We start from the raw sequence: 25,744 nt of genomic DNA on the forward strand, positions 1-25,744 counted from the left end.
GGTGTCAGCTTGGAAGGGAGTGTGGGACAATGTAAAGAAAGGTTTGAAAAAAGCCTCAGAAACATATAAAAAACAAGCGGATAGGAAAAGAGCACCCCAAAGGTCCTTTCGGGTGGGGGAAAAGGATTATCTGTCCATGAAATATTTAAGACTCAAATTGCCTAGCAAAAAATTGGAACCAAATACCTGGGTACTTTCCCCATAGTGCAAATTTTGAACCCAGTTACGGTAGAATTAAAGCTCTCTCGGCTTTTAGCAAAGATTCACTCTGTATTTCATTGCAGCTTGTTAAAACCAGTCAGAGAATCAACTCTAAGACCCCCTCCCAAGAATGTTCCTGGTCCCCTTGTGGTGGCTGGGGAGACTAAGTGAAACTCATTCTCAATGCTAGATTGTACAAGGGGAAATTGCAATATTTAGTGCAGTGGAAGGGTTACCCATTATCAGAGGCTACTTGGGTGAAGTGTACTGATGTAAAAGCTGATAAACGTATTCGTAATTTTTATGACAAACATCCAAACAAACCAAGGGGATGTCCTTAACTTATGCTTTTGTTTGATTTGCAGGACTTCTCCTTTCTGTTAAAGGGGTGGGGCGATGGATGTCAGCCGTGCGACAATTGAGAAACTGTAGCCATTTTACCTTTTGCTTTCCTTGTGCTTTTTTCTGTTGTTTAGGATTCTCAGATGTAAAAGGGGGGAGTGCTTGAGCGTTTTCTGTTAGCCATAACATTTGCAGCTGGGTGAAAAATCAAGGTCAATGTTAGATAAAGTTTCAGCTGGTTGAAAAGTTGGGAGGCGAGCCACGTTTTAGAATAATTGGTGAATGTGATTTATGACAGCCTTTCTAGGGTGGGAATTGCAACTTGTTACTTTGTATGGGGGGAGGGAACTTTAGTCTTGGGTTCAACTATGTAAGTGCTGATACTTTGTTTCCTGAATAAAATGTTCTTTAAGGAAGAAATCTTTGCCTTGAAGTTCTTTTAATTGGTTTCATCTATCGGAACCATGACAGGTCCTCTCACTACATAGTCAAATCCATGAAGGGGTGTTTTTTTTGGTTCACTATAGAAATTGTTTAAAATTTTTCTTCTTTTTTTAAAACTTCCTACTCAGTGTCAAGAACCTGCCTTTAAGACTGCTGCGTGCCTTTAGCTGGCCTACAGAGAGGGGAGTGGGGATGGAGAAACAGAGTGGAATCCACAGGTGGCTTATCATCGTGGGAAAGCAAAGAAGTGAAAGGTCTGTTTTGGTGAACAGAGAATGCTTCTCATAACAAACAATTGTGATGCAATTGGACATTGTGACCTCACCGGTCAGAGGAGAAAAGAGGAGAATGATTCATTTAATCAACTGCTTCCTGCATTTTCGTTAGAGCCAGCTTTCGCTTTCTAACTTGCTGCTATGATTCAGCCCATTAAAGACAACATTAGAGGACACTTTGACTCTGGTGTGTTTCTTGATGGGGATTTCAGGGAGGTTGACACTCAGACTCTCCAGGAAATCTCCTATCCAAGCATTAACCAGATGTAAACTGGCTCAGGTTTTTGAGATAAGTCAAGACACCTGATCCTAACCAGGTGGAATCAGCAAATGTCAATGCTGTTAAGCTAAACTTAAGATGTAAATATGGACCATCCTACCTGTTTAGAAATATTAGATAAAAGAAGAATTACCTAACAGTCAAGGAAAAATATATTTAAGAGTCAATACACTATCTACTCATGGTTTCTTTTCAAATTAATGAATAAATAAGTATATGTTTCTTTTTTTATTGAAAAGTTTTAAAATACATTTTTAGAACATATACCCCATCTTCTCCACCCCCCTCCCCTTCCCTCCCTTCCCAACACCCCCCCCCCGACTTCCCAGAGCTGAATACAGGGTATTACATCATACAATCTTACTCTAAAATATTCTAATTACTATAATTATTCTTTAAATCCTATCGCACTTTAACTCTCCTTAACCATAGAAAAGATAAATATATCCTCTAATTATAATAACTAATAACTATTCATATGCTAAATGATACTTTGTAGTCCCATATTTATTCTGAATATAATCAATCCATCTTCTCCATTCCACTATATAACTTTGTTGCGAGTGATCTTTCACATATGCCGAGATTTTGGCCATTTCTGCCAAGTTCGAAACTTTCAAAGTCCATTCTTCTATAGTAGGCAGATCCTCCTTCTTCCAGTATTGCGCTACCAAAAGTCTTGCAGCTGTTATTAAGTTCAGCATCAATTTAGTTTCTATAGCAGTACAGTCAGTGATAATACCCAACAAAAACAATTGTGGTGAAAATCTTATCTTTTTCTTAAAGATCTTCTGCATGTTCCACCAGATTTTGATCCAAAAAGCTTTAACTTTTTTACAAGTCCACCATACATGATAATACGTTGCATCATCACAACCACATCTCCAACATTTTGGCTGACAATTTGGATACATACATGCTAATTTTTTGGGATCTAAATGCCATCTATAAAACAGTTTATAAAAATTCTCCCTTAAGTTTTGTGCCTGTGTAAATTTAACATTCCTAACCCATATTTTCTCCCAAGTGTCCATTATTATTGGTTCTTGAAAATTCTGGGCCCATTTTATCATACAATCCTTAACCAATTCCGCTTCTGAGTCAATTTCTATCAATGCATTATATATCCTTCTTATATGCGCTTGACTTTGATCTCTAATTTGCTTTATCAAATTCCCATCTGATATTGAAATACCAATTTTCTGATCTTCTTTCCATCTGGCCTGTAACTGCCCATACTGAAACCAAGTTTGTACTATTTTTCCTTCTTTTAGAATATTAAAAGACTTCAATTGCCATTCATTCTTTTCCAATCTAAGAATTTCTTTATATGGTCTACTTTACAAAGAGAGCAACTAGAGATGAAGTTATTCAAGCTGCCTACGATACTAAATTTGTGGTTGCTGAGCAAGAAGTCCTGGTTTTAAAAGAGATTCCTCCAAAGATTTTAAGGAGAAGGAAAGATTTTGCATTCCTTGCACAGGAACTTAAGAAATGTGATATCAAGTTTAGATGGGAGATTCCAGTCGGAATGGTGGTGATGCATGAAGGTAAAAGACATCGTCTGGTCACTGTGACTCAGGCACGTGATTTTTACAGCAATGTGTTAAAAGCAACCCCTCTATCACTTCTGGAAGCTGAAATGGGATTTGGAGAGGGAAAGCCTCAAGACGCTCAAGGCAGACAGACAGAGGAGAATGGTGCTGGAGGGGATCAAGTTACAGTCTCATCAGCTGCTGCTGGAGAGCAGAGGATGACGCGTGCCGCCTTAAGACGAGCGAGACAAGAGCAAGAGCAAGACCAGCAGAAAGTTATGGAACTTCCAAAGCGTACTTATAGTGAAGCTGTGGGAGGGGCGCGGCCCAAGGAAGTTACAGGGGTCATTGTAGACGTGCTCCAAAAGCTTCGGGACGCCAAGAATGGCGACTAAATTTCTAACTTGGAATGTTAATGGACTAAACTCACCACAGAAGAGAAGGAAAGTTTTTCAATATTTAAAACAATTTAAGACTGATGTTATTTGTTTGCAAGAAACGCATATTAGGGTTATGGACCAAAAGTACTTATCGAACTCAAGGTTGGGCACGCAATTTGTTGCTTCTGCGATGAACAAGAAAAATGGAGTGGTTGTCTACGTTAAAAGTACTCTAACAGCGGAACTAATTGAAGTAGATAAGCAAGGAAGATATGTTATGATAGATTTGCTGTTAGAAGGTAAAAAAACACTTCTAGTTGGACTGTATGCTCCTAATCAACAACAAGCTGACTTTTTTAACTTACTACACACAAAGGTTACCCAATTGGATTATAAATTTTTTATTTTTATGGGAGACTGGAATGGTGTCCTAGATGTACAGATGGATAAAGCTGGTTCTTTTAAGCGTGTCCCGAGCCATGCTAGACTGCCTAAATCTTTTTTTGAAATGAAGGACGATTTGGAATTACGAGATATTTGGCGTGATACACATCTACATGAAAAGGATTATACTTTTTTTTCTGATAGACATCAATCTTTTTCCAGGATCGATTTTATTTTGCTGACTAATGACTTTTTTTCTAGGATTAACAAGGTAAAGATCTGTGCAAGAACTATCTCTGACCATAGCCCAGTTTGGTTAGAGATCAATAAGGACAATAGGGATAGGCGCTCTTGGCGCGTAAATGAGAATTTGTTTAGAAATGTGGAAGAATGTAAACAGCAGATGAAGGATTTCTTTGAAATTAATATGAATAAGGATACCTCTATGGACATGGTTTGGGATGCTAGCAAGGCCTACATGAGAGGGGTGTTGATATATATGAATAATAAATACAGACGTACCTTGGAAGTTAGAAGGAAAGAACTGGAGAATGAAATTAGGGAAAAAGAAAAGGCCTTAATTTTGAACCCATTGGATGTGAAGATTAAGGAGGTTATTAACCTATTAAGGGGACAATTTGATAAGTTGATGGCTGATCAAGTGGCAACTAATTTACGGTTTGCTAGGCATAATACTTTTTGCAATGCTAATAAGCCAGGTAGATGGCTAGCTTACAGGTTAAGGAAAAAGCAAAGGGCTTCCAATATAGATAAAATTGAATATAAGGGAAAGGTTGTGTTTCAACAGGATCTTATTAAGGAAGCCTTTGTGGATTTTTATTCTAAATTATATGCTAAGGAGAAGATTAATGAAAAAGATATTGATGTATATTTGAAGAATGCTAGCATCCCGGTTCTCACGCAAGCACAAAAGGAGGAGATTAATCAATTGATAACAGAAGAAGAAATTCTTATAGCAATTAAGGAACTGAAGGTGGATAAAGCGCCAGGCACGGATGGTCTGACTGCGGCTTACTACAAAAATTTACAATTGGAGTTGATAAAGCCGTTAAAGGAATTGTTTCAGACAATTCAGAGGGGGGAAAGGTGCCTCCGTCTTGGAGAACTGCTTTTATTTCTTTGATTCCGAAGGAAGATCAAGATGCTACTCAAGTAAAAAACTATAGACCGATATCACTTTTAAATACAGATTACAAGATATTTGCTAAGGTGTTAGCTAACAGATTGATGAGGGTTCTGCAACAGGTGATTCATGGGGATCAAACCGGGTTTATTAGTGGTAGACAAATGAAAAATAATGTGAGGCATATAGTTGATGTGGTGGAGTTTTTGGAAAGGAACAACCAGATCCCTGCGGCGCTAATTTTTTTAGATGCTGAAAAAGCTTTTGATCAATTGAATTGGAAATTTTTGATGAAAGTTTTAGATAAAATGAATTTCGGGGATAAATTTTTGCAACCAATTAGGGCATTATATCAAAAACAAACTGCCCGAATAATAGTTAACAATAGTTTGACTGAAGAATGTAATATTGAGAAGGGCACAAGACAAGGGTGTCCGTTATCACCTTTATTATTTGTCTTAACATTGGAGATATTATTGGTAAAAATACGGAATTCGGAAAGAATTAAGGGTATTCAAATTAGAGATCAGGATTATAGACTGAGAGCGTTTGCAGACGATCTGGTTGTTACGGTGACCCAGCCAGAAAACTCTGTTGTGGACCTGATGGAGATAATAATGCAATATGGGAAGGTTTCTGGATTTAAGGTTAATGCACAAAAAACTAAAATCTTGGCCAAAAATATGACAGTATCGCAAAAGGCCCTTTTAGAAGGATTAACTGGATTTGAGATTGTTAAAAGGGTCAAATATTTGGGGGTGTTTTTGTCACCCTCTAATACAAAGTTATATAAAAATAATTATGAAAAGTTATGGGGAAAAATTCAAAAAGAATTGGAGAGCTGGGAAAAACTGCAACTGTCTTTGCTGGGAAGAATTGCAGCAGTGAAAATGAATGTCCTGCCTAAATTTTTATTTTTATTTCAAATGATACCGGTCCTTAAAAAAGATTCTAATTTGGAAGAATGGCAACGGGGTATCAATAAATTTGTTTGGGCAGGGAAAAGGCCACGAGTTAAACTTAAGATTATGCAGGATACTCGTGAAAGAGGTGGTCTTAAAATGCCTAATCTTAAATTATATTATGAAGCTGCTGCGTTATCAGGAATAAGTGATTGGATTAATTTGACACAAGAGAGATTATTAAATCTTGAGGGCCATGACTTGTTATTTGGCTGGCATGCATATTTGTTGTATGATAAGAAGGTAGATAATGTGTTTAAAGTGCATATTTTAAGACAGGCATTGTTGAGAGTTTGGAAGAAGTATAGACATAAGTTAGATTACAAGATGCCGTTGTGGGCAATTCCAAAACACGCAATAGAAAACATAAATGTTGGCTTCAAACATGATGTGACTACGTATAAGGAGATTTTAAGCTTGGAAAGAAATGTCTGGTGTTTGAAGCCGTACAACCTCTTGCGAGATGAGAAGATTGTTCAAACTTGGTTTCAATATACTCAGTTACGGGCCAGGTGGACAGAAGATCAGAAAACTGGTTTTGCAATGACTGATGAAAATTTGATAAAGCAAATTAGAAATCAGGGTCCAGCACATATCAAACGGATATATCTTGCATTGATAGAAATTGACTCAGAAACAGAACTTGTTAAAGATTGTATGATAAAATGGGCTCAGAATATTCAAGAAGTTATTACAATGGACACGTGGGAAAAGATTTGGGTGAGGAACGTAAAATTCACACAAGCCCAAAACCTAAGAGAGAACTTTTATAAAATGTTTTATAGATGGCATTTAGATCCTAAAAAGCTTGCAAGTATGTATCCGAATTATCAGCCAAAATGTTGGAGGTGTGGTGGCGAAGATGCAACATATTTTCATATATGGTGGACCTGCAAAAAGGTTAAGGCTTTTTGGATAAAAATTTGGTGGAATATGCAGAAGATCTTCAAGCAAAGGATAAAGTTTTGTCCGCAATTGTTTTTGTTGGGCATAATTACAGATGCTATTGTTGTGGACATTAAGTTGATGTTGAATTTAATTACGGCAGCAAGACTCTTAGTAGGTCAATATTGGAAGAAGGAGGAACTGCCGACTATAGAAGAATGGACTTTAAAGGTTTCTGACTTGGCGGAAATGGCAAAGATTTCGGTTTACTTGAAAGATCATTCGCAAGAACGTTATATTATGGAGTGGAAAAAATGGATTGATTATATCCAGAACAAATATGGGACTAAAAAATTTCATTTAGCATTTGAATAAGTTTTCTTTTCTTTTTTCTTTTCTTTTTCTTTTTATATGTAATATTAGTATTGCTTGTAGTCATTTCATATGAGCTAGAGGGCGATAGAATTAATAGTTTATTGTTGTTAGCTTATGGATGTTTATGATTGTTCTTTGTTTTTATACCTTGTACTTAGCTCTGGGAAGTCGGGGGGGAGGGGGGAATGGGGGGGAGGGATAGGGAGGGTTAGGTAGGGGTGGGGGGAGGGGGGATTGTTAAAGATAAAATGTACTGTAAAACTTTTCAATAAAAAAAAAGAATTTCTTTATATGTTATCACATCATGTTTAAATCCCACATTTATATTTTCTATTGCATGTTTAGGTATTGCCCAAATAGGAATTTTTTAATTCAACTTATATCGATATTTTTTCCAAACTCTCAACATGGCAGACCTTAATATATGTGTTTTAAAAACTTTGTCCACTTTTTTGTCATACAATAAATAAGCATGCCAACCATATAACAAATCACACCCTTCAATATTCAATAATCTCCTTTGTGTTAAATTAAACCAATCACTAATTGACGATAATACTGCCGCCTCATAATATAATTAAAGATTGGGCACTTTGAGACCACCTCTTTCACGTACATCTTGCATTATCTTAAATTTAACTCTCGGTCTCTTCCCTGCCCAAATAAATTTATTAATACCTCTCTACCATTCCTCCAAGTTTGAATCTTTTTTAAGTATAGGTATCATTTGAAATAAAAATAAAAATTTAGGTAAAACATTCATTTTCACAGCTGCAATTCTTCCCAATAAAGACAGTTGTAATTTTCTCCAAATATCTAGCTCTTTTTGTATTTTTGATCATAAGAGTTCATAATTATTCTTATATAATTTAGTATTTGAAGCTGAAAGATGTACCCCCAAATATTTAACCTTTTTAACTATTTCAAATCCCGTTAATTTTTCTAAGGCTACCTTTTGTTCTATAGTCATATTTTTAGACAATATCTTAGTTTTTTGTCTGTTTACCTTGAATCCAGAAACTTGTCCATATTGTAAAATTATTTCCATTAAATCTATAACTGATTGAATTGGTTGACTTAACGTACTAACCAAGTCATCTGCAAACGCTCCCAATCTATAGTCTTGATCTTTTATTTTAATTCCCTTTATTTTCTTTGAATCACGTATTTTAATCAATAATATTTCCAATGTTAAAACAAACAACAATGGCGACAGTGGACATCCCTGTCTTGTACCCTTTTCAATTTTACAAGCTTCTGATAAGCTACCATTAATTATTTGTGCTGTTTGTTTTTGATATATAGCCCTGATAGGTTGTAAAAACTTATCCCCAAACTGCATCATCTCTAACACTTTAAATAAGCATTGCCAATCCAATTGATCGAAAGCTTTTTCAGCGTCCAGAAAAATCAGCGCTGCAGGGACTTGGTTATTTCTTTCTAAATATTCTAACACATTTACAATATGTCTCACATTATTTTTCATTTGCCTACCGCTTATGAATCCTGTTTGATCAATATGAATCATTTGTTGCATAACCTTCATCAATCTATTTGCTAAAATTTTTGCAAATAACTTGTAATCAGTATTCAACAACGATACAGGTCTATAATTTTTAGTTTGTATAGGATCTTGATCTTCCTTTGGAATCAACGTTATAAATGCTGTTTTCCATGATGGAGGAACCTCCCCTCCAGATTGAATTGTTCTAAACAATTCTTTTAAAGTTTCCACCATCTCTAGTTGTAAATTTTTATAATAAGTAGCAGTCAATCCATCTGTCCCAGGTGCCTGACCTACTTTTAATTGTTTAATTACTAAAATAATTTATTCAGTGGTTATCAATTGATTCATCCCGTTGCTCTTGTGTGAGCACCGGGATGTTCACTCCTTGCAAATAACTATCTACGTCTAAACCTTGACTTTTATCCCTTGCATACAGCTTAGAATAAAATTCGACAAAGGCCTTTTTAATGAGATTTTGCTGAAACACTTCTTTACCCTTATAAACTATCTTATCTATATGACGAGATCTTTGTTTTTTCCTTAATAAATAAGCTAACCACCTACCAGGTTTATTTGCGTTATTAAAAATATTATTTATTTATTTTATTTATTAATTGAATTTCTATACCGCCCTTCTCCCGAAGGACTCAGGGCAGTGTACAGGGCAATAAAAGCACTACAAAAGTTACAAAAGTTAAAAGTAAATTAAATTAATGAAGCCCTAACAATAAATAATTAAAAAACCCCAAACCCTTAAACCAGGCCGGCCTGTTCAAATAAATAGGTTTTCAGATCCCGGCAGAAAGACCGAAGGTCGGGAGCCACCCGGAGCTCAACCGGTAATTGATTCCAAAGGGCTTGCACGCCCACAGAGAATGCTCTCCCCCTGGGGGCCGCAAGCCGACACTCTCTGACTGACGGCACCCTGAGGAGGCCCTCTCTGTGGGAGCGCACAGGACGAAGGGAAGATGATGCCGGCAGCAGGTGCTCCCATAAGTAATCCGGACCAAAGCCATTTAGGGCTTTATAGGTAATCACCAGCACCTTGAATCTCACCCGGAGGGCAACTGGAAGCCAATGCAGCTCGCGGAGAAGAGGTGTTACATGGGAGTATCGGGAGACCCCCATCACAACTCGCGCGGCCGCATTCTGCACCAGCTGAAGCCTCCGAGTGGTCCTCAAGGGCAGCCCCATGTACAGAGCATTGCAGTAGTCTATACGAGAGGTAACGAGCGCATGAGTGACTGGACGCAGGGCATCCCGGTCCAGATAGGGTCGCAACTGGCGCACCAGGCGAACCTGGGCAAAAGTCCCCCTGGTCACAGCTCCTACATGGTCTTCCAAACTGAGCTATGAGTCCAGGAGGACACCCAAGTTGCGAGCCCTATCTACGGGGGAAACACCTCACCCCTGATGGTTAAAGATGGAATGGACCGAATTTCCTGAGATGCCGGAACGTACAACCACTCGGTCTTGTCGGGATTGAGCCGAAGCCTGTTCCTCCCCATCCAGACCCGAACCGCCTCTAGGCAACGGGACATCACATCGAGGGCATCACTGGGGTGGTTTGGGGTAGAGATGAAAAGCTGGGTATCATCAGTGTTTTTATTTATTTATTTATTTATTTTTATTTTTATTCCATTTATATCCCGCCCTTCTCCGAAGACTCAGGGCGGCTTACAAGCTTAGCAGTAGCCTTCATTCTATGTATATGCCTGCTTGTTAGGGCTTTCACACACACCCCCAAGCGGCATTATTACAAAGTCAGCTTAATTGCCCCCAACAATCTGGGTCATTTTACCTACCTTGGAAGGATGGAAGGCTGAGTCAACCTTGAGCCTGGTGGGATGCGAACCTGCACTAATTGCAGGCAGCTGGTGTTACTTAAGGAGGCATCAGCCCACTGCTCCACCAAGGCTCATTGGTGTACTGATGATACCCCACTCCAAAACCATGAATGATCTCACCCAGCGGCTTCATACAGATGTTGAACAGGAGAGGCGAGAGGACCGACCCCTGAGGAAGTCCACAAACGAGAGGCCTTGAGGCCGACCTCTGCCCTCCTGTCAGCACCGACTGCGAACGTCCCAGGAGGTAGGAGGAGAACCACTGGAGAACAGTGCCCCCCCACTCCCAACCCCCTGAGACGCTGCAGTAAGATACCATGGTCGATGGTATCGAAAGCCGCTGAGAGATCTAATAGGACTAGGACAGAGGAACAACCCCTGTCCCGAGCCCGCCAGAGATCATTCACCAGCGCGACCAATGCCATCTCCGTGCTGTACCCGCACCTAAAGCCTGATTGGTACGGGTCCAGATAATCAGCTTCCTCCAGGAACAGACGGAGCTGATGCGCCACCACACTCTCAACAACCTTCGCAAGAAAGCGAAGGTTGGAGACCGGACGATAGTTATTCAAAATAGCCGGGTCCAGGGCAGGCTTCTTGAGGAGGGGCCTCATCACCGCCTCCTTCAAGGCGGCAGGAAAGCTACCCTCACTCAGAGAAGCAGTTATCACTGCCTGGAGCCAGCCTCGTGTCCCCTCCCGAGCCGCACAGACCAGCCAGGAGGGGCACGGGTCCAATAAACACGTGGTGGAGCTCAGCATCCCCATGATCCTGTCCACATCTTCCGGAGTCACAGGGTCGAACTCTTCCCAGATAACATCACCAGGACTGCTCGTGTCACCTCCGTCAGACTCTGCCCAGTCGGAGTCCAGACCGGCCCAAATCCGAGCGATTTTGTCCACCAGATGTTGGCTAAACTCCTCGGCACGACCCTGCAAGGGCTCCTCCCTCACCTCCTGATTGAGGAGGGAGCGGGTCACCCTGAACAGGGCGGCCGGACGATTATCTGCAGACGCGATGAGGGCAGCAAAGTAATTAGACTTTGCCGCCCTCATCGCCACGAGATAAGACCTCGTAGAGGACCTTAGTCGCAATCGGTCGGATTCAGACCGGCTGGATCTCCAACAGCTCTCTAGGCCCCGTCTCCGACGCTTCATCTCTCGGAGCTCCACGGAAAACCATGGAGCCCACTGGGATCTGCGCCGGGTCAGGGGCCGCATGGGTACAACGCGGTCGAGTGCCTCCATGGCTGCCCTTTCCCAGGCTTCCACCAAGGCATCGGCCGGGTTGTGACTGAAGGCGGCAGGCGGGGACCCAAGCTCCACCTGAAACCGCTCAGGGTCCATTAGGCGCCTGGGGCGGAACCATCTTGTCGGTTCCGTGGCCCCGCGACGGGGGGTGGCGAAACGGAAGGCCAGCCGCAGGAGATGATGATCGGTCCATGACAGGGGCATAATAATTGGAGAACCCCCACCCAGATCATCTAACCACCGTCCAGATAGAAAAACAAAATCGAGCGTGTGACCCCCCCCATGAGTCGGGCCCTGAATTACTTGCATCAGGTCATGGCCGTCATGGAAGCCATGAACTCCCAAGCCAACTCTGATGATCCCCCCAGGGATGGTAGATTAAAGTCCCCCAAAATCATAAGTTTGGGGAACTCAATCACTAAACCCGAGAGGATATCGAGAGGTTCAGGCAGGGCTGCTGCTACGCGACTGGGCGAAAGGTACACCAGCAGCAAGCCCAACTGAGCCCTAGGGCCACATCTCAGGAGTGACTCACACCCGGATATCTGGACAACGGTGGCCTCCCGCAGACATAAGTTCTCCCTCACAACCACCGCCACACCCCCGCCCCTACCCTGAGCCCGAGGCCGGTAGAGCACCCGGAAACCTGGAGGGCAGAGTTCAGTCAGAGGGACACCACCCTCTGGGCCCAACCAGGTCTCCGTAATGCAAGCCAGGTCCGCACGCTCCTCCTCAACCAAATCTCGGATGAGAGGAGCCTTATTAACTACGGACCTGGCGTTGAAATACACAAGCTCAGGTGGCTGCTCACCCTCGTTCCCGGAACCACGGGTCTAAACCAGAGAGTTGGAGCACATCACCGCTTGGAGACAGTGGGGACGCGCTCCCGGATGTCGATATGGCCCTCTGTACAATTGCCTGCTGTCATTCCCAGACGTTGTAGGGATAGAAAATCCCACACCCCACTCCAGGGCCCCGGAGGTGCCCAACCCAGGCCCCATCCCACTGCGATCTGTCCCGAGCCTGGACTGAACAACCAAAACCGCAATTCCTCCCCCCTCCCTAGCCTTTTAAAATGTTTAGATAAAAAGCAAACCAGGGGCCTCTTATTAGATTTATACCGGAGGCTCCTATCCCTGCCCAACCATCTCTCAGGGTCCCAACAATTGGGCCAGTCATCAAGAGGAGAAGTAGAAAAAAAGGCAGGTCGCACCCAGGAAGGGGGGGCACCCCTGAGAGCGAATAAGTCCGTGCTGGTGTAATATAGGCGAGCCATAATTGTCCATGCAGGTCCAGCAAAGGCAGTCCCATGATCGATAAGGAGGATCTAAAATCAGAAGGTAGATAGATATCCAGTCCGCCAAACCAGCTCCACTGCCACTCGAGCTGGGTAACCTCCGAAACAGGTTGGCCACCGTCCTTTCACGACGGTCACAGGCCTGATCAGGGAAGCGGAATGGAATACATGTCCATCTATGGGGGGCATACCCCCCATAGATCTCTCACCTCTGGGGAGGGTAGCAGATGGTACATCTGAGCCACTCTCTCACAGTGACTCAACACCCGGGTCCTTCTGAGTCCTGTGGGGTCACGGGAGACAGAGGAATTAAGCAGCTATTGACCAAAGGCATAAAAGCCTGTTGAATAACATAATAGAAAGATGTCCCGGCTGCAAAAGTTCTTCTCCGTAGCAGGAAAGGGTCAGGCGACAAGCGACAAGCGGGTCCAACACTGGCCGGCGGAATACCAACAGACTCGAGTCCAGCGCACCCCACCATACCAAAGGAGCCATAGAACCATAGCTCCAAGATGCAGTTGGTAGGCCAATGTTAGCCTAAACAGGCCTACACTCAGCCCGCTGAACCATGCATCAATGATTACATTAGGGCAGGAGGGGGAAAAAACTAAAATCCCCATGAGTCTTCTGGTAGGCCACGAACTTGGTCTAGCTAGCCTCACGGAATGCGGGCAACACGAAGGTGACCAGGCCGTGGGTCCCCATGTCGGAACGGCCGCGGCACTCCAGCTCGTCTCCCCGCCAGCCGCTCCAGACGTCGCTGCCGTTCTTCCGACATTCCAAGCACCGTTCTAAGCCACAGCTCCATCGGCTCTGAGAATCAGCTGGTTGGAGCCTTACAAGCCGCGGCTCTTCCGGGCTCAACGAGGCCCTTCCAAAGGTCACCGGAACTCACAGGGCCCATTCCAGGTACAGAGGACTATGCCGCTACAAAAAAGCGGCGTCGACAACCATCTGTCCATCCGTCCTGGCCCCAACACAGAGGGCAAAAGCACCACTGTAGGACTGTAGGACTCCCAGGGACGCCACAGTAGCTAGAACTCTTCGCGGAGCTCAGCCGAGCACGTCCGCCATATGTTTAGCATATCTTAAATTAGTTGCCACCTGGTCCGCCATCAGCATATCAAACTGACCTCTTAACAAGTTAATTGAATCTTTTAGCCTCTTGTCAGATGGATCCATAGTAAAAGCCTTCTCTTTCCTCTTTATTTCCTCCTCTATTTCTTTACGCTTAAATTCCATTCTACGTCTATATTTATTCAAATATATTAAAACTACTCTCATAAAAGCTTTACTTGCATCCCATACCATTTCAATAGAAGTGCCTTTGTGCATATTCATAATAAAAATTCTTTCATCTGCTTTTTACATTCTTCCACATTTTCTACATATCTAAATAAATTTTCATTTAATCTCCATGATCTTCTGTCACCATTACCCTTATCCAACTCCATCCAAACTGGACTATGGTCTGATAAAGTTCTTGGACATATCTTGATCTTCTTAATCCTAGAAAAAAAACATTAGTAATTAGTATAAAATCAATCCTAGAAAAGGATTGATGTCTGTCTGAGAAAAAAGTAAAATCCTTTTCATCCACGTTTCTTTCTCTCCAAATATCTCTCAATTCCAAATCATCTTTCAACTCAAAGAAAGATTTAGGCAATCTAGCATGATTAGGAGTATTTTTAAAAAATCCTTTCTTATCCTTCTGCGTGTCCATCACACCATTCCAGTCTCCCATTAAAATACAAGACTTATAATCCCATTGAATTATTTTGTTATGTAGCAATTTATAAAATTCTTCTTGTTGTTGATTAGGAGCATATATTCCAATTAGAAGTATTTTCTTCCCTTCAATCAAAAGTTCAATAATAATATATCTTCCTTGTATATCTGCTTCTATTAATTTGGCTATCAGACCCTTCTTCACATATATTACTACACCATTTTTCTTCTCTGGAGCGGATGCAATAAATTGTGTACCCAGTCTCAGATTTATCAAATATTTCTGATCAGAAACCCAAATATGCGTCTCTTGCAAACATACAACGTCATTTTTAAAATGTTTCAAATACTGAAATATTTTCTTCCTCTTTTGTGGTGAATTCAAACCATTAACATTCCAAGTCAGGAATTTTGTCGCCATCTTTTGCGACTTGAAGCCTCCGGAGCGCCTCCTGAAGATCTTCAGAGATCTGTGTCTTCGGCCTCGCTCCTCCCACTGCTTCACTTGATTCTTGAGTTGTAATCATCAAACTTTGCCCTGTTGCCGTTGTTGTTGTTGTGCCTTACGTCTAGATGCAGCCCGTGTTATTCTTTGAGTCATAGGTTCTTTTACTATAGCCAAGGGTTGCACAGTTTCAGAAAATTGCTGTTTCTCTTGTGACTGTCGCTCTCCTTAATCCTTTCCTTCTTCATTTTCTGAAGATGGCGGTGAACCTGCTTTCAATACATTAGTATAAAAATCTCGTGCCTTCAAAACTGTATTAAGACGGTATCTTATTCCAGCATAATTCACCACAATCCCCATTGGTATCTCCCATCTGAACTGAAGCTGTTGTTTTTTCAATTCTTCTGCCAAAAAAGTGAAATCTTTTCTTTTTCTCAAAACTTTTGGGTGAATCTCTTTCAGAATCAAAACCTCCTGACCAGCAATTTTAAATCTCTTATTATAAAAAAATTTAATAATCTCATTTCTTATCTTTCTCTTCGTAAAATACACCACCACATCTCTTGGCAATTTCCTTTGCCTGGCAATCCAAGAGTTAACTCTAAAAACTTTATCTCGCCAAAGAAATCTTCGGCTTGAAACCCCAAATTAGGTGCCAGGGCATCCACCAGCATCTCTTGCAAATTCTCCTGAGGATTCTCTTTCAAACCTCTGATCCTCAGAGCAAACTCCATCTCTCTGTATTGTATCATCACAACCTCTTCCGTTTTATCCATTTTATATTCAACTTCACACATTTTGGCCTCCAACATCAGATTATTTTGTTTCACTTCTTCCACCCATTCAGAGTCTCAATACAACCTGCAAGCCCCTGAAGTGCTAACAGAATGTCCTCCCGCATTTCTTTGTTCTTATCCTCAATAAGCACAGCCACCTGTTCAGTTATTTTTTCAGTTATTTTTTCAGACTGAGTTGCTAAAGCCACTTTTAAAGCATCTTGTAAGTCCTTTAAAGTTACAGGTGGAGCAGCTGCGGGGGATGATGTCAAAGACTGCAATCCAGATTGCTGAACAGGCGATGTCCCTGCACTTTTAGTAACAGGGATTCTAGGAGGCTTAGAAGCCATTTTATAGCCAATTAACTCTCCGTACACACTTTCACTTTCTTCTCCTTTAACAGCTTGAACCAAATCTTGTAAATTTAAGCAGGTCAAATTTAAAGTCCAATTCCTCCTCAATATCCCAGCAAACACTTTCACTATAAAGGAAGTGAGAGAGGAAAGAAAAAAAACCCCTTCGCTTCTTATATATATAAAAAAATCTTCTCCTCTCTTTTCCCTGTTCATTCAGGCGCCATTTTCCCTTTCTTTTCCAAGTAGTTATTGAGACAAAAAAGTGTTTTTTCCCGAGAGTTAAAGCCTTTTACTTGCTGTTTATACGACTCCTGTATCCGCTCTGCTGCAACAATGTTTCTAGATGTCGATCAGATCCGGCAGGAGTGGATTCAGCATCTTGTTCTGCTGATAGCAGAAGAGTCTTCCGCTCCGGAGATTCCCAGGCTTTGGGGGAGCTCTCACCCTTCAAACCCCAGAACAAACGTTCTGGGGCTCTAGGGGAGCTCTACCCCTACCTGGGAACTCCCCCTCCCCTCTTCACCCGAGGAGCGGGGTTTTCACGCCGCGGAGCAGCTGATTGTCGGCTGCTCCGCGGTTTAAACAGCAACGAAGGACCGGCGGTCGATTCTGACCGTCCGCGATGCTGGAGAGCCACCCGGAAGTCAATAAGTATATGTTTCAATTGGCATCATGTATCTGAAAACAATCAAACGTCTCAAATACTCAGCGATTGCCATTTTGAATGGTTTTATATACAGTATATGTAATATTATTGTAAGGGACGTGGTGGCTCAGTGGGTTAGGACGCTGAGCTTGTCGATCAGAAGGTCAGCAGTTTGGCGGGTCGAATCCCGAGTGCCGCGTAACAGAGTGAGCGCCTGTGACTCGTCCCAGCTTCTGCCAACCTAGCAGTTCGAAAGCACGTAAAAATGCAAGCAGAAAAATAGGGACCACTACGGTGGGAAGGTAACAGCGTTCCGTGCGCCTTTGGCATCTAGTCATGCCGGCCACATGACCACGGAGATGTCCTTGGACAAGTGCTGGCACTTCAGCTTTGAAACGGAGATGAGCACCGGCCCCTAGAGTCGGAAACGACTAGCACACATGTGCGGGGGAACCTTTACCTTAATATTATTGTAGCAACAGCACCTGAAATTTGCACAAAGGGCTGTTTGACATGATTGAAAAAAAGTGTGCTTGAACTATTTCTGGTGGTTAAGGCAAAGATTACAAATTTAAAGCAAATGGCTAGTGTTGTACATTTTATTTAATGCTATAGATAGTCCTTGACTTATGACCAAGTTCTGAAGCCCCCCCCCAATCATGTGAATTCATGTCAGGCGCTTAGCAACTGGCCCACATTTATGGCTGTTTGCAGCATCCTGTACAGTACTCATGTGAACATGATTTATTATGGTTTTTCTGAAAACCGATATTTCTCATTTTCTACAAAACCAGCCCATAGTGAATGACCACTGCAAAAAAGGTCATAAAATTGAGTTGGACATGTGGGTGACCCATTTTACAACAATCATGACTTACGATCATGATAGGCAGGCTCCATTATGATTATAAGTTGTGGACTACCTGTATAACAATTGGAATTATTACCATCACATATTAAAAATATCAGCTACAGGCTACAAGGGGTAGAAACCCCACGATGCTTCATTAAGAATTTAGGGAGGCACAAATGAAACCCTTTGGCTTACAAAATTTTGGAAATTATTTTGAAAATTTGTCAGAGGGGGCTTTGAATGTAAAGGACTATTGCCAGGTTTGCAGTGTTATCCTAAATGTGTAACTGAGGAAAGTTCACACTGAATTGTAGACTAAGACAGCTAACTTTTAAAAAATTGGACATGATCAGGAAAAGTTTCAAACTGCAATTAAACATGTTTAATGAGAATGAACTAGCTACCACATTAGTTGAAAGCATAAAACAATGTGGAAGCACTAGTCTCACTATTCCTACTTAGGGAATTACCTAGATTAGAAGACCAACTGACTCACTTCCCATATAATAGATAAAGAGGCAACAACCCAAAGTCTTTACACAATTCTTCCTACATTCTAGCACAGGTAAATATTTACTTTATACTTACTTCCTATAGCTGTAGTTACACATGAACTGCTTTTATAGAATGCCAAAACTTTCAGCGGAGTAAATGTTTATGATTTGAGAACTCAAACTACAAGCATTTTATTGCTGTTACTCACTGTAAGATCTAATCTACACTTTCCTTTTAAACAAACCTCCAAATTTATGCAAAATCATTGGGCACAGTTTATTTATTCACTTTGTCCAGATCCTCCGTGCAGAAATAAATACACATATGGTCACAAGAATACTGTTAAAAACAACCTAAAACAGTAATTCTGCCAATTCAATAGGCCTAGGTGGAGAGGAAGAGCTTGACTCTTTATTATGCCAAGGGAAAGTCAGAGCTAGATGCATTTCCAATGGACTGCTTTCCAAAGTTTATGAACAAAGCAGACTATTCAAAAATAACCATGAATATCAAATGAAAATTACATATATTGGTAAGAACACCACTCTTCCAAAATACGCTTAAATGTTATATAAGCATCCAGAAATGTCAGATGCAAGCAACCAAAACAGTTCCGAGACTGGGTTAATAGGTTTCTTTATTGTTGCTCACCAGTTTACAATAATCTCTCCAGATGTCTGCCTTCCCTTGGGAAATGGCAGATACAGGTGAAACTCGAAAAATTAGAATATCGTGCAAAAGTTCATTTATTTCAGTAATGCAACTTAAAAGGGGAAACTAATATATGAGATAGACTCATTACATGCAAAGCAAGATAGTTCAAGCCGTGATTTCTCATAAGTGTGATGATTATGGCTTACAGTTCATGAAAACCCCAAATCCACAATCTCAGAAAATTAGAATATTGTGAAAAGGTGCAATATTCTAGGCTCAAAGTGTCCCACTCTAATCAGCTAATTAAGCCATAACACCTGGAAAGGGTTCCTGAGCCTTTAAATGGTCTCTCAGTCTGGTTCAGTAGGAATCACAGTCATGGGGAAGACTGCTGACCTGACAGTTGTGCAGAAAACCATCATTGACACCCTCCATAAGGAGGGAAAGCCTCAAAAGGTAATTGCAAAAGAAGTTGGATGTTCCCCAAGTGCTGTATCAAAGCACATTAATAGAAAGTTATGTGGAAGGGAAAAGTGTGGAAGAAAAAGGTGCACAAGCAGCAGGGATGACCGCAGCCTGGAGACGATTGTCAGGAAAAGGCCATTCAAAAGTGTTGGGGACTTTCACAAGGAGTGGACTGAGGCTGCAGTCAGTGCATCAAGAGCCACCACACACAGACGGATCCTGGACATGGGCTTCAAATGTCGTATTCCTCTTGTCAAGCCGCTCCTGAACAACAAACAAGGTCAGAAGCGTCTTACCTGGGCTAAAGAAAAACAGACCTGGTCTGTTGCTCAGTGGTCCAAAGTCCTCTTTTCTGATGAGAGCAACTTTTGCATCTCATTTGGAAACCAAGGACCCAGAGTCTGGAGTAAGAATGGAGAAGCACACACTGCAAGATGCTTGAAGTCCAGTGTGAAGTTTCCACAGTCTGTGTTGATTTGGGGAGCCATGTCATCTGTTGGTGTTGGTCCACTGTGCTTCATTAAGTCCAAGGTCAACACAGCCGTCTACCAGGAGATTTTGGAACACTTCATGCTTCCTTCCGCAGACGAGCTTTATGGGGATGCTGACTTCATTTTCCAGCAGGACATGGCACCTGCCCACACTGCCAAAAGCACCAAAACCTGGTTCAATGACCGTGGGATTACTGTGCTTGATTGGCCAGTAAACTCGCCTGACCCGAACCCCATAGAGAATCTATGGGGCATTGCCAACAGAAAGATGAGAGACATGAGACCGAACAATGCAGAAGAGCTGAAGGCCGCTATTGAAGCATCCTGGTCTTCCATAACACCTCAGCAGTGCCACAGGCTGATAGCTTCCATGCCACGCTGCACTGAGGCAGTAATTGCTGCAAAAGGGGCCCAAACCAAGTACTGAGTACCTATGCATGCTTATACTTTTCAGAGGTCCGATATTGTTCTATGTACACTCCTTGTTTTATTGATTGCATGTAATATTCTAATTTTCTGAGATTGTGGATTTGGGGTTTTCATGAGCTGTACGCCATAATCATCACAATTATGACAAATCACGGCTTGAGCTATCTTGCTTTGCATGTAATGAGTCTATCTCATATATTAGTTTCCCCTTCTAAGTTGCATTACTGAAATAAATGAACTTTTGCACAATATTCTAATTTTTCGAGTTTCACCTGTAGAAACCCAAGGGTTTGATCTCAAATCTTTCCTTCCCTGAATGGAATTTAAGCTGAAATGTCTTTTAACAACCCCTCCAGCATATCAGGGCATCATCTCCTTCAGCCAGTGGTTCCACCACATAGTAACTATTTTTTAAAATATTGTATAAAAGAGTCAAGATAACAAAGTGAGCTACATTTGTTCAATGGTTACAAAGGTTGTCATACTCAGATTATCTCTATTTTTTTCTTCCTCATTTTCACTGTGTCTAAAAAGAGGCCAGAGAATATGCAAGTGTTGGTGGAGCAGTGAGAATATGCCAATGTCTTACATAATCTTTATTTTTTCCTATAACCAACTAATACAGAATATTCAATTTAAAGAAATCGTGTATAATATTTATTTATTAAATTTATATCTTCCTTTACAAAGTGACTCTGGGCAGCTATATTGATCTGGAATATAGTCCAGATTCCCAGGAGGGAGGGAGTGCATTCTAGAGAAATGTGAAGACAGTGAAGTTTAGTTCTGGTTGGGAGGAACAGGGTCAAGACAGCTCCTCCATAGAAGTTCTCAGAGTATATCTTTAATGATGCAAGTAGCTTGCTTTACAGATAATCCTCAACTTACGATCACAATTGAGCCCAAAATTTCTGTTGCCAAGCAAGCCAGTAGTTAAGTGAGTTTTGCCCATTTTACAACCTTTTTTGTCACAACTGTTAAGTGAATCATGTGCTTGTTAAGTGAACCTGGCTTCTCCCACTGACTTTGCATGTTGGAAGCCGTCTGGGAAGGTTACAAATGGTGATCACATGACCCTGGGACACTGCAACTATCATAAATACATACCACTTGCTAAGCGCCCAAATTTTGATCATGTTATCATGGGGATGCTGCAACAGTCAAAAGTGTGAAAACCAGTCATAAGTCACTTTTTTCAGTGGCGTTGTAACTTTCAATGGTCATTAAATGAATGGTTGCAAGTTTTGAAGACTTCCTGTAGTTTGGCAAGATTTCTGTCTATAGGTGAGGAACAATAAAAGAAACTGCTTAGAAAAAACTATGCGTCTTTCTTGGTCTTTGGGTCTGACAAGATCACCCAATTCAGCTTTTCTTGGAACAGAATTTTTAAAGTACATAAGCTTGTCAAAGGTATACATTTATTGTAGAACTGAAATTTGCAGTATAACAGAATATGTAGATCTCCAATCTTCATTCATATTTACCATCAGAAATCCAAACTCCCAACACTGTCTATAAGGCAAAAGCTTTCCACCTGGACTGACTCTGGGTGGCTCTGTGTTCAGCTGAAAGGGTGTGGGGAATGTTAACATTTTTAAATACTTTAGCTATGCACTCAGCTTGATACTGAAATGGAAGATGACAGGAAGCAAATTGTTCTTACAGTATGTATATAAGCAGGACAAATAATAACAGGACAAGCAACAATTGCAATTAGGTGAATTGCATACATACAGGTGTTATAAGGACCTGCCTCAACTATTCCCCCAGGAAAGCATAAATCAGGAAACAGGCATTGTTTCAAAGAGGATCTTTTACTGAGAGAAAGTGATTGCAGAGTAAAAAGGTGGCATCTGAGGTTCCTGTGCAAAAGCATTTAGCTAAAAGTCCTGTTTCTTCAGCCCCACCCCAATGCCCCAGTCCATCAGGAGCCAATCCGCTGGCGTGAAAGTGTTGTGAGAACTTCGAGCTGAAAAGGTGATAACCAGCTGCTTCCCGGCACCTTGTTCTTGCCAGTCAGTAGGAGTGAAACCCGATGGCCTTGAGGGTATTCCCTCCTCCCAAATTCCCATGCAGACACATCAAAGCAAAAGTAGAAACAAATGCTAGCAATACAGAAACATCCTCAATCCACACCTCAGCATGCTCCCCCTCCCCTTCCTTATGGCAGTGTTCCAACTGGACCTGCCAAGTGTGCTGATAAAATTATTAATTTGCACTTCCTGAGGCCCTACATTATGTATTTAGTAGTCACAGCTATTGTTCATATAGCCACACCTGTAACAATGCCTACAGTTCAGTCCTACTCAGGTATGTTTCTTCAGCTGCTAGAATGTGTAAATTACGTGAAGGTCATTCTATAAACCAGAAAAGTATACAGCTTTAAGGATGGGCAAGGACTTTTTCCATACCTGTCTCAGTGTTTTCATGTATAGTTTTGTATTCTGCATGATCTAGAGCCAAAGGGTTCATATCTGTTTGGTCTGATAAAGGAACAGATAGTGATGGTTCTTGATCTTCTGTTAACGATTCATTCTGGCGCTTTTTTTCACCATCACCATTGGCCTCTAATGCTGTGGAGAAAACTATAAGAGTCACAAAAAATACTTCAGTTGCTCTGACTGAAACATCAAAGGCTTTATATTTTGACTAACTGCTGGAAGGGTAGCATTTGCTGTTATTACTGTTAAGTTATGTAATGTCTTTAAATTGATGTAGATTAAGGCTTAATAGTAGCTTTTCAATACACCTAAAGTTTCTCTCAATGAAACCTGCAAAAAATATACAATGATTTGTTTTTTGTGTATACACAACTGCTGCTCACTAAGCAGCAAACATGTTTCTTACTGAAGCTAAGCCATTATTTGGTGCCTTTAATAGGTTTTAAGGGTGGATTAATTTTTAATTAATCATTTTTTAAATTGAACAACTAGGGCAGGGTATGTATAAGCATTTCCTTTGGGTTAGGGCAGGGGTCCCCAACCTGCCGCAGCCACGGTCTGTTTGAAACCAGGATGCGGGAGAAATGGGCAAGAGTATGTATCCGAACTGTCAGCCCAAATGTTGGAGGTGTGGCTGTGAGGACGCAACGTATTTTCATATATGGTGGACTTGCAAAAAGGTTAAAGCTTTTTGGATTAAAATTTGGTGGAATATGCAAAAAATATTTAAGAAAAGGATAAAGTTCTCTCCGCAACTGTTTCTATTGGGTATTACCACAGATATCACTGTTGTAGATATTAAGTTGATGTTGAATTTAATTACGGCAGCGAGACTTTTAGTAGCGCAATATTGGAAGAAGGAAGAACTGCCGACTATAGAAGAATGGACTTTAAAAGTTTCTAACTTGGCGGAGATGGCAAAGATTTCAGCGTATTTGAAAGATCAATCGCAACAGAGATACACTGTGGAGTGGAAGAGATGGACTGATTATATTCAGAATAAATATGGGACTAAAAAGTTTCACTTAGCATTTGAATAAGTAGCAGATTTATATGATGTATAATTAGCTTGTAGTTATTTTACTAAGAGTTAAAGTGCGATAGACTTTAATATTTTATTGTTGTTTGCATATTTTAGATTATGTTTGTTTGTATTTTTATACCCTGTATTTTGCTCTGGGAAGTCGGGGAGGGGGGAGGGTTGGGGAGGGGAGGGGAAGGGGGGTTTTTTGTATTCAAAAATGTATTCTAAAACTTTTCAATAAAAAAAAAGAGTACATGAAGCTCCACTTGTAAGAGTGGTGGGCAAGCGCGCGCATGTGTGCGAAGCTCCACTCTTACAAGCGGAGGGTATGTGCACACATGTGAAGCTCCATCTGCCTGAGTGGAGCTTTGTGCACGAGCGCAAGAGCCTGCCACTTGTGCAAGTGAAGCTTCACGTTGAAGCACCCTCTGCTCGCATGTGAAGCTCCATTTGTGTGAGCGGAGGGTGCACATGCATTCGCCTGCCACTCACACGGCCCTCCCCATGCCAAGCCGAGCTGCCAAGGTGGAAAGGTTGGGGACTGCTGGGTTAGGAGCATATTGGTTAGCAAATATTAGTTTAATTAGACTTTAACAAAAGCAAAGAAGAAAATGTGGACTGAGAAGGGATAGAAGGAAGCTGTTAACTGAAGAAAGGAAAACTTTGCACAAGTAAAAGTATTATGTAAATACAAATAGCTTTAGTATTAGTTATACTCCAGTCTTTGAAAAGAGATATTTTTGTACCTTTTTTACAGGAATCTGGTGGATGATCTGTTATTTCTTCCCAGGTTTTGCTCACACCACCTTCAGTACCACTTGCTTCCACTTGTACCATGTGATTCCCCCACACTTTTGCATTAGGATTTAATTCAGAAACCTTGGCTGGCTCCTGTAATGCATAATGCACACTCAGAACACATACAGGTATGCTTATTAACTGCATAAGCATAAGCATTATCCAATTAATCTTCCAGCAATTGTTATGAGAAGAAACTTCGGTTTGCCAATACATCTCTTCAGCGGCTTCGGCTCTCACACAGATAGGGAGCACCTGTGGATCCCAAACTCTCCCCTCTCCCCCCGTAACTGTAGACAAGCTAGACCCACTACAGCAGTCCTAAAGACAGTAAACTTCGTAACTTGACAGGCCGTCCCCCTAGAAGGGAAGGGGAACCTGGAAAACAAAAAGGAATACACATCATTGGTTATTAATTCTTCCCTTGTAGTGGTCCTGGCTTTTGGGGGTATTTAGTGTGGAATTGTTTTACTAAACTATCTGCTTTTACGTGCTGGGCTTTCACCCATCTAGCTTCTGATATTGGATAACCCTCCCACTGGATTAAGTACTGCAACTTCCCTTTGTGGATTCTAGAATCAAGGATTTGCTTAACCTCATAATGCGTTTCTCCTTCTACCACTATTGGGGCTGGGGTTGCCTTCCCTATTGGTCTCATCGTGGATCCCCTATATGGTTTCAGTAAGCTGCAATGGAATACTGGGTGCACTTTATCCAACAATCTTCGAAGTCTTAGCTCTACTATTACTGGGTTAATGACTTTTACAGTGGTGAAAGGACCTATGTACTTCAGCTCTAACTTCTTGCAAGTTTGTCTCAACTTAAGATACTTGGTAGACAGATACACTTTATCTCCTACATGGAACATTTCCTGGGGAGCTCGTTTTTTGTCTGCTTACCTTTTCTGGCTTTCAGCCGCTTTAGTTAGAGCCCTTTTTGCATTGCTCCAGACCTGTTGGAACGAACTCACCCAGTCGCTTAGGGTGCTCCTGTGGACACTCTAGTATTGGCACAAATTCCACCCCCATGGCTAAA

General features: G+C 41.5%; 1 protein-coding gene across 1 annotated transcript in view; it reads right to left on the bottom strand.

Moving 5' to 3' along the window:
* LARP4B (La ribonucleoprotein 4B) overlaps positions 1–25,193 on the bottom strand; it is a 126,080-nt gene extending 100,887 nt beyond the window's left edge. The window contains exons 1-2 of the mRNA XM_081342447.1: positions 24,658–25,193; positions 22,858–23,019 (exon numbers count right to left, since the gene is read on the bottom strand). Coding sequence (XP_081198573.1) covers positions 22,858–23,019; positions 24,658–24,925 — 430 coding nt within the window. The 5' untranslated portion in view covers positions 24,926–25,193. The remainder of the gene's footprint in view (positions 1–22,857; positions 23,020–24,657) is intronic.
* Positions 25,194–25,744: the final 551 nt, after the last annotated feature.

This window comes from Vipera berus (assembly GCF_964194415.1).
Source record: "Vipera berus genome assembly, chromosome: W".
Lineage (NCBI taxonomy): Eukaryota > Metazoa > Chordata > Lepidosauria > Squamata > Viperidae > Vipera > Vipera berus.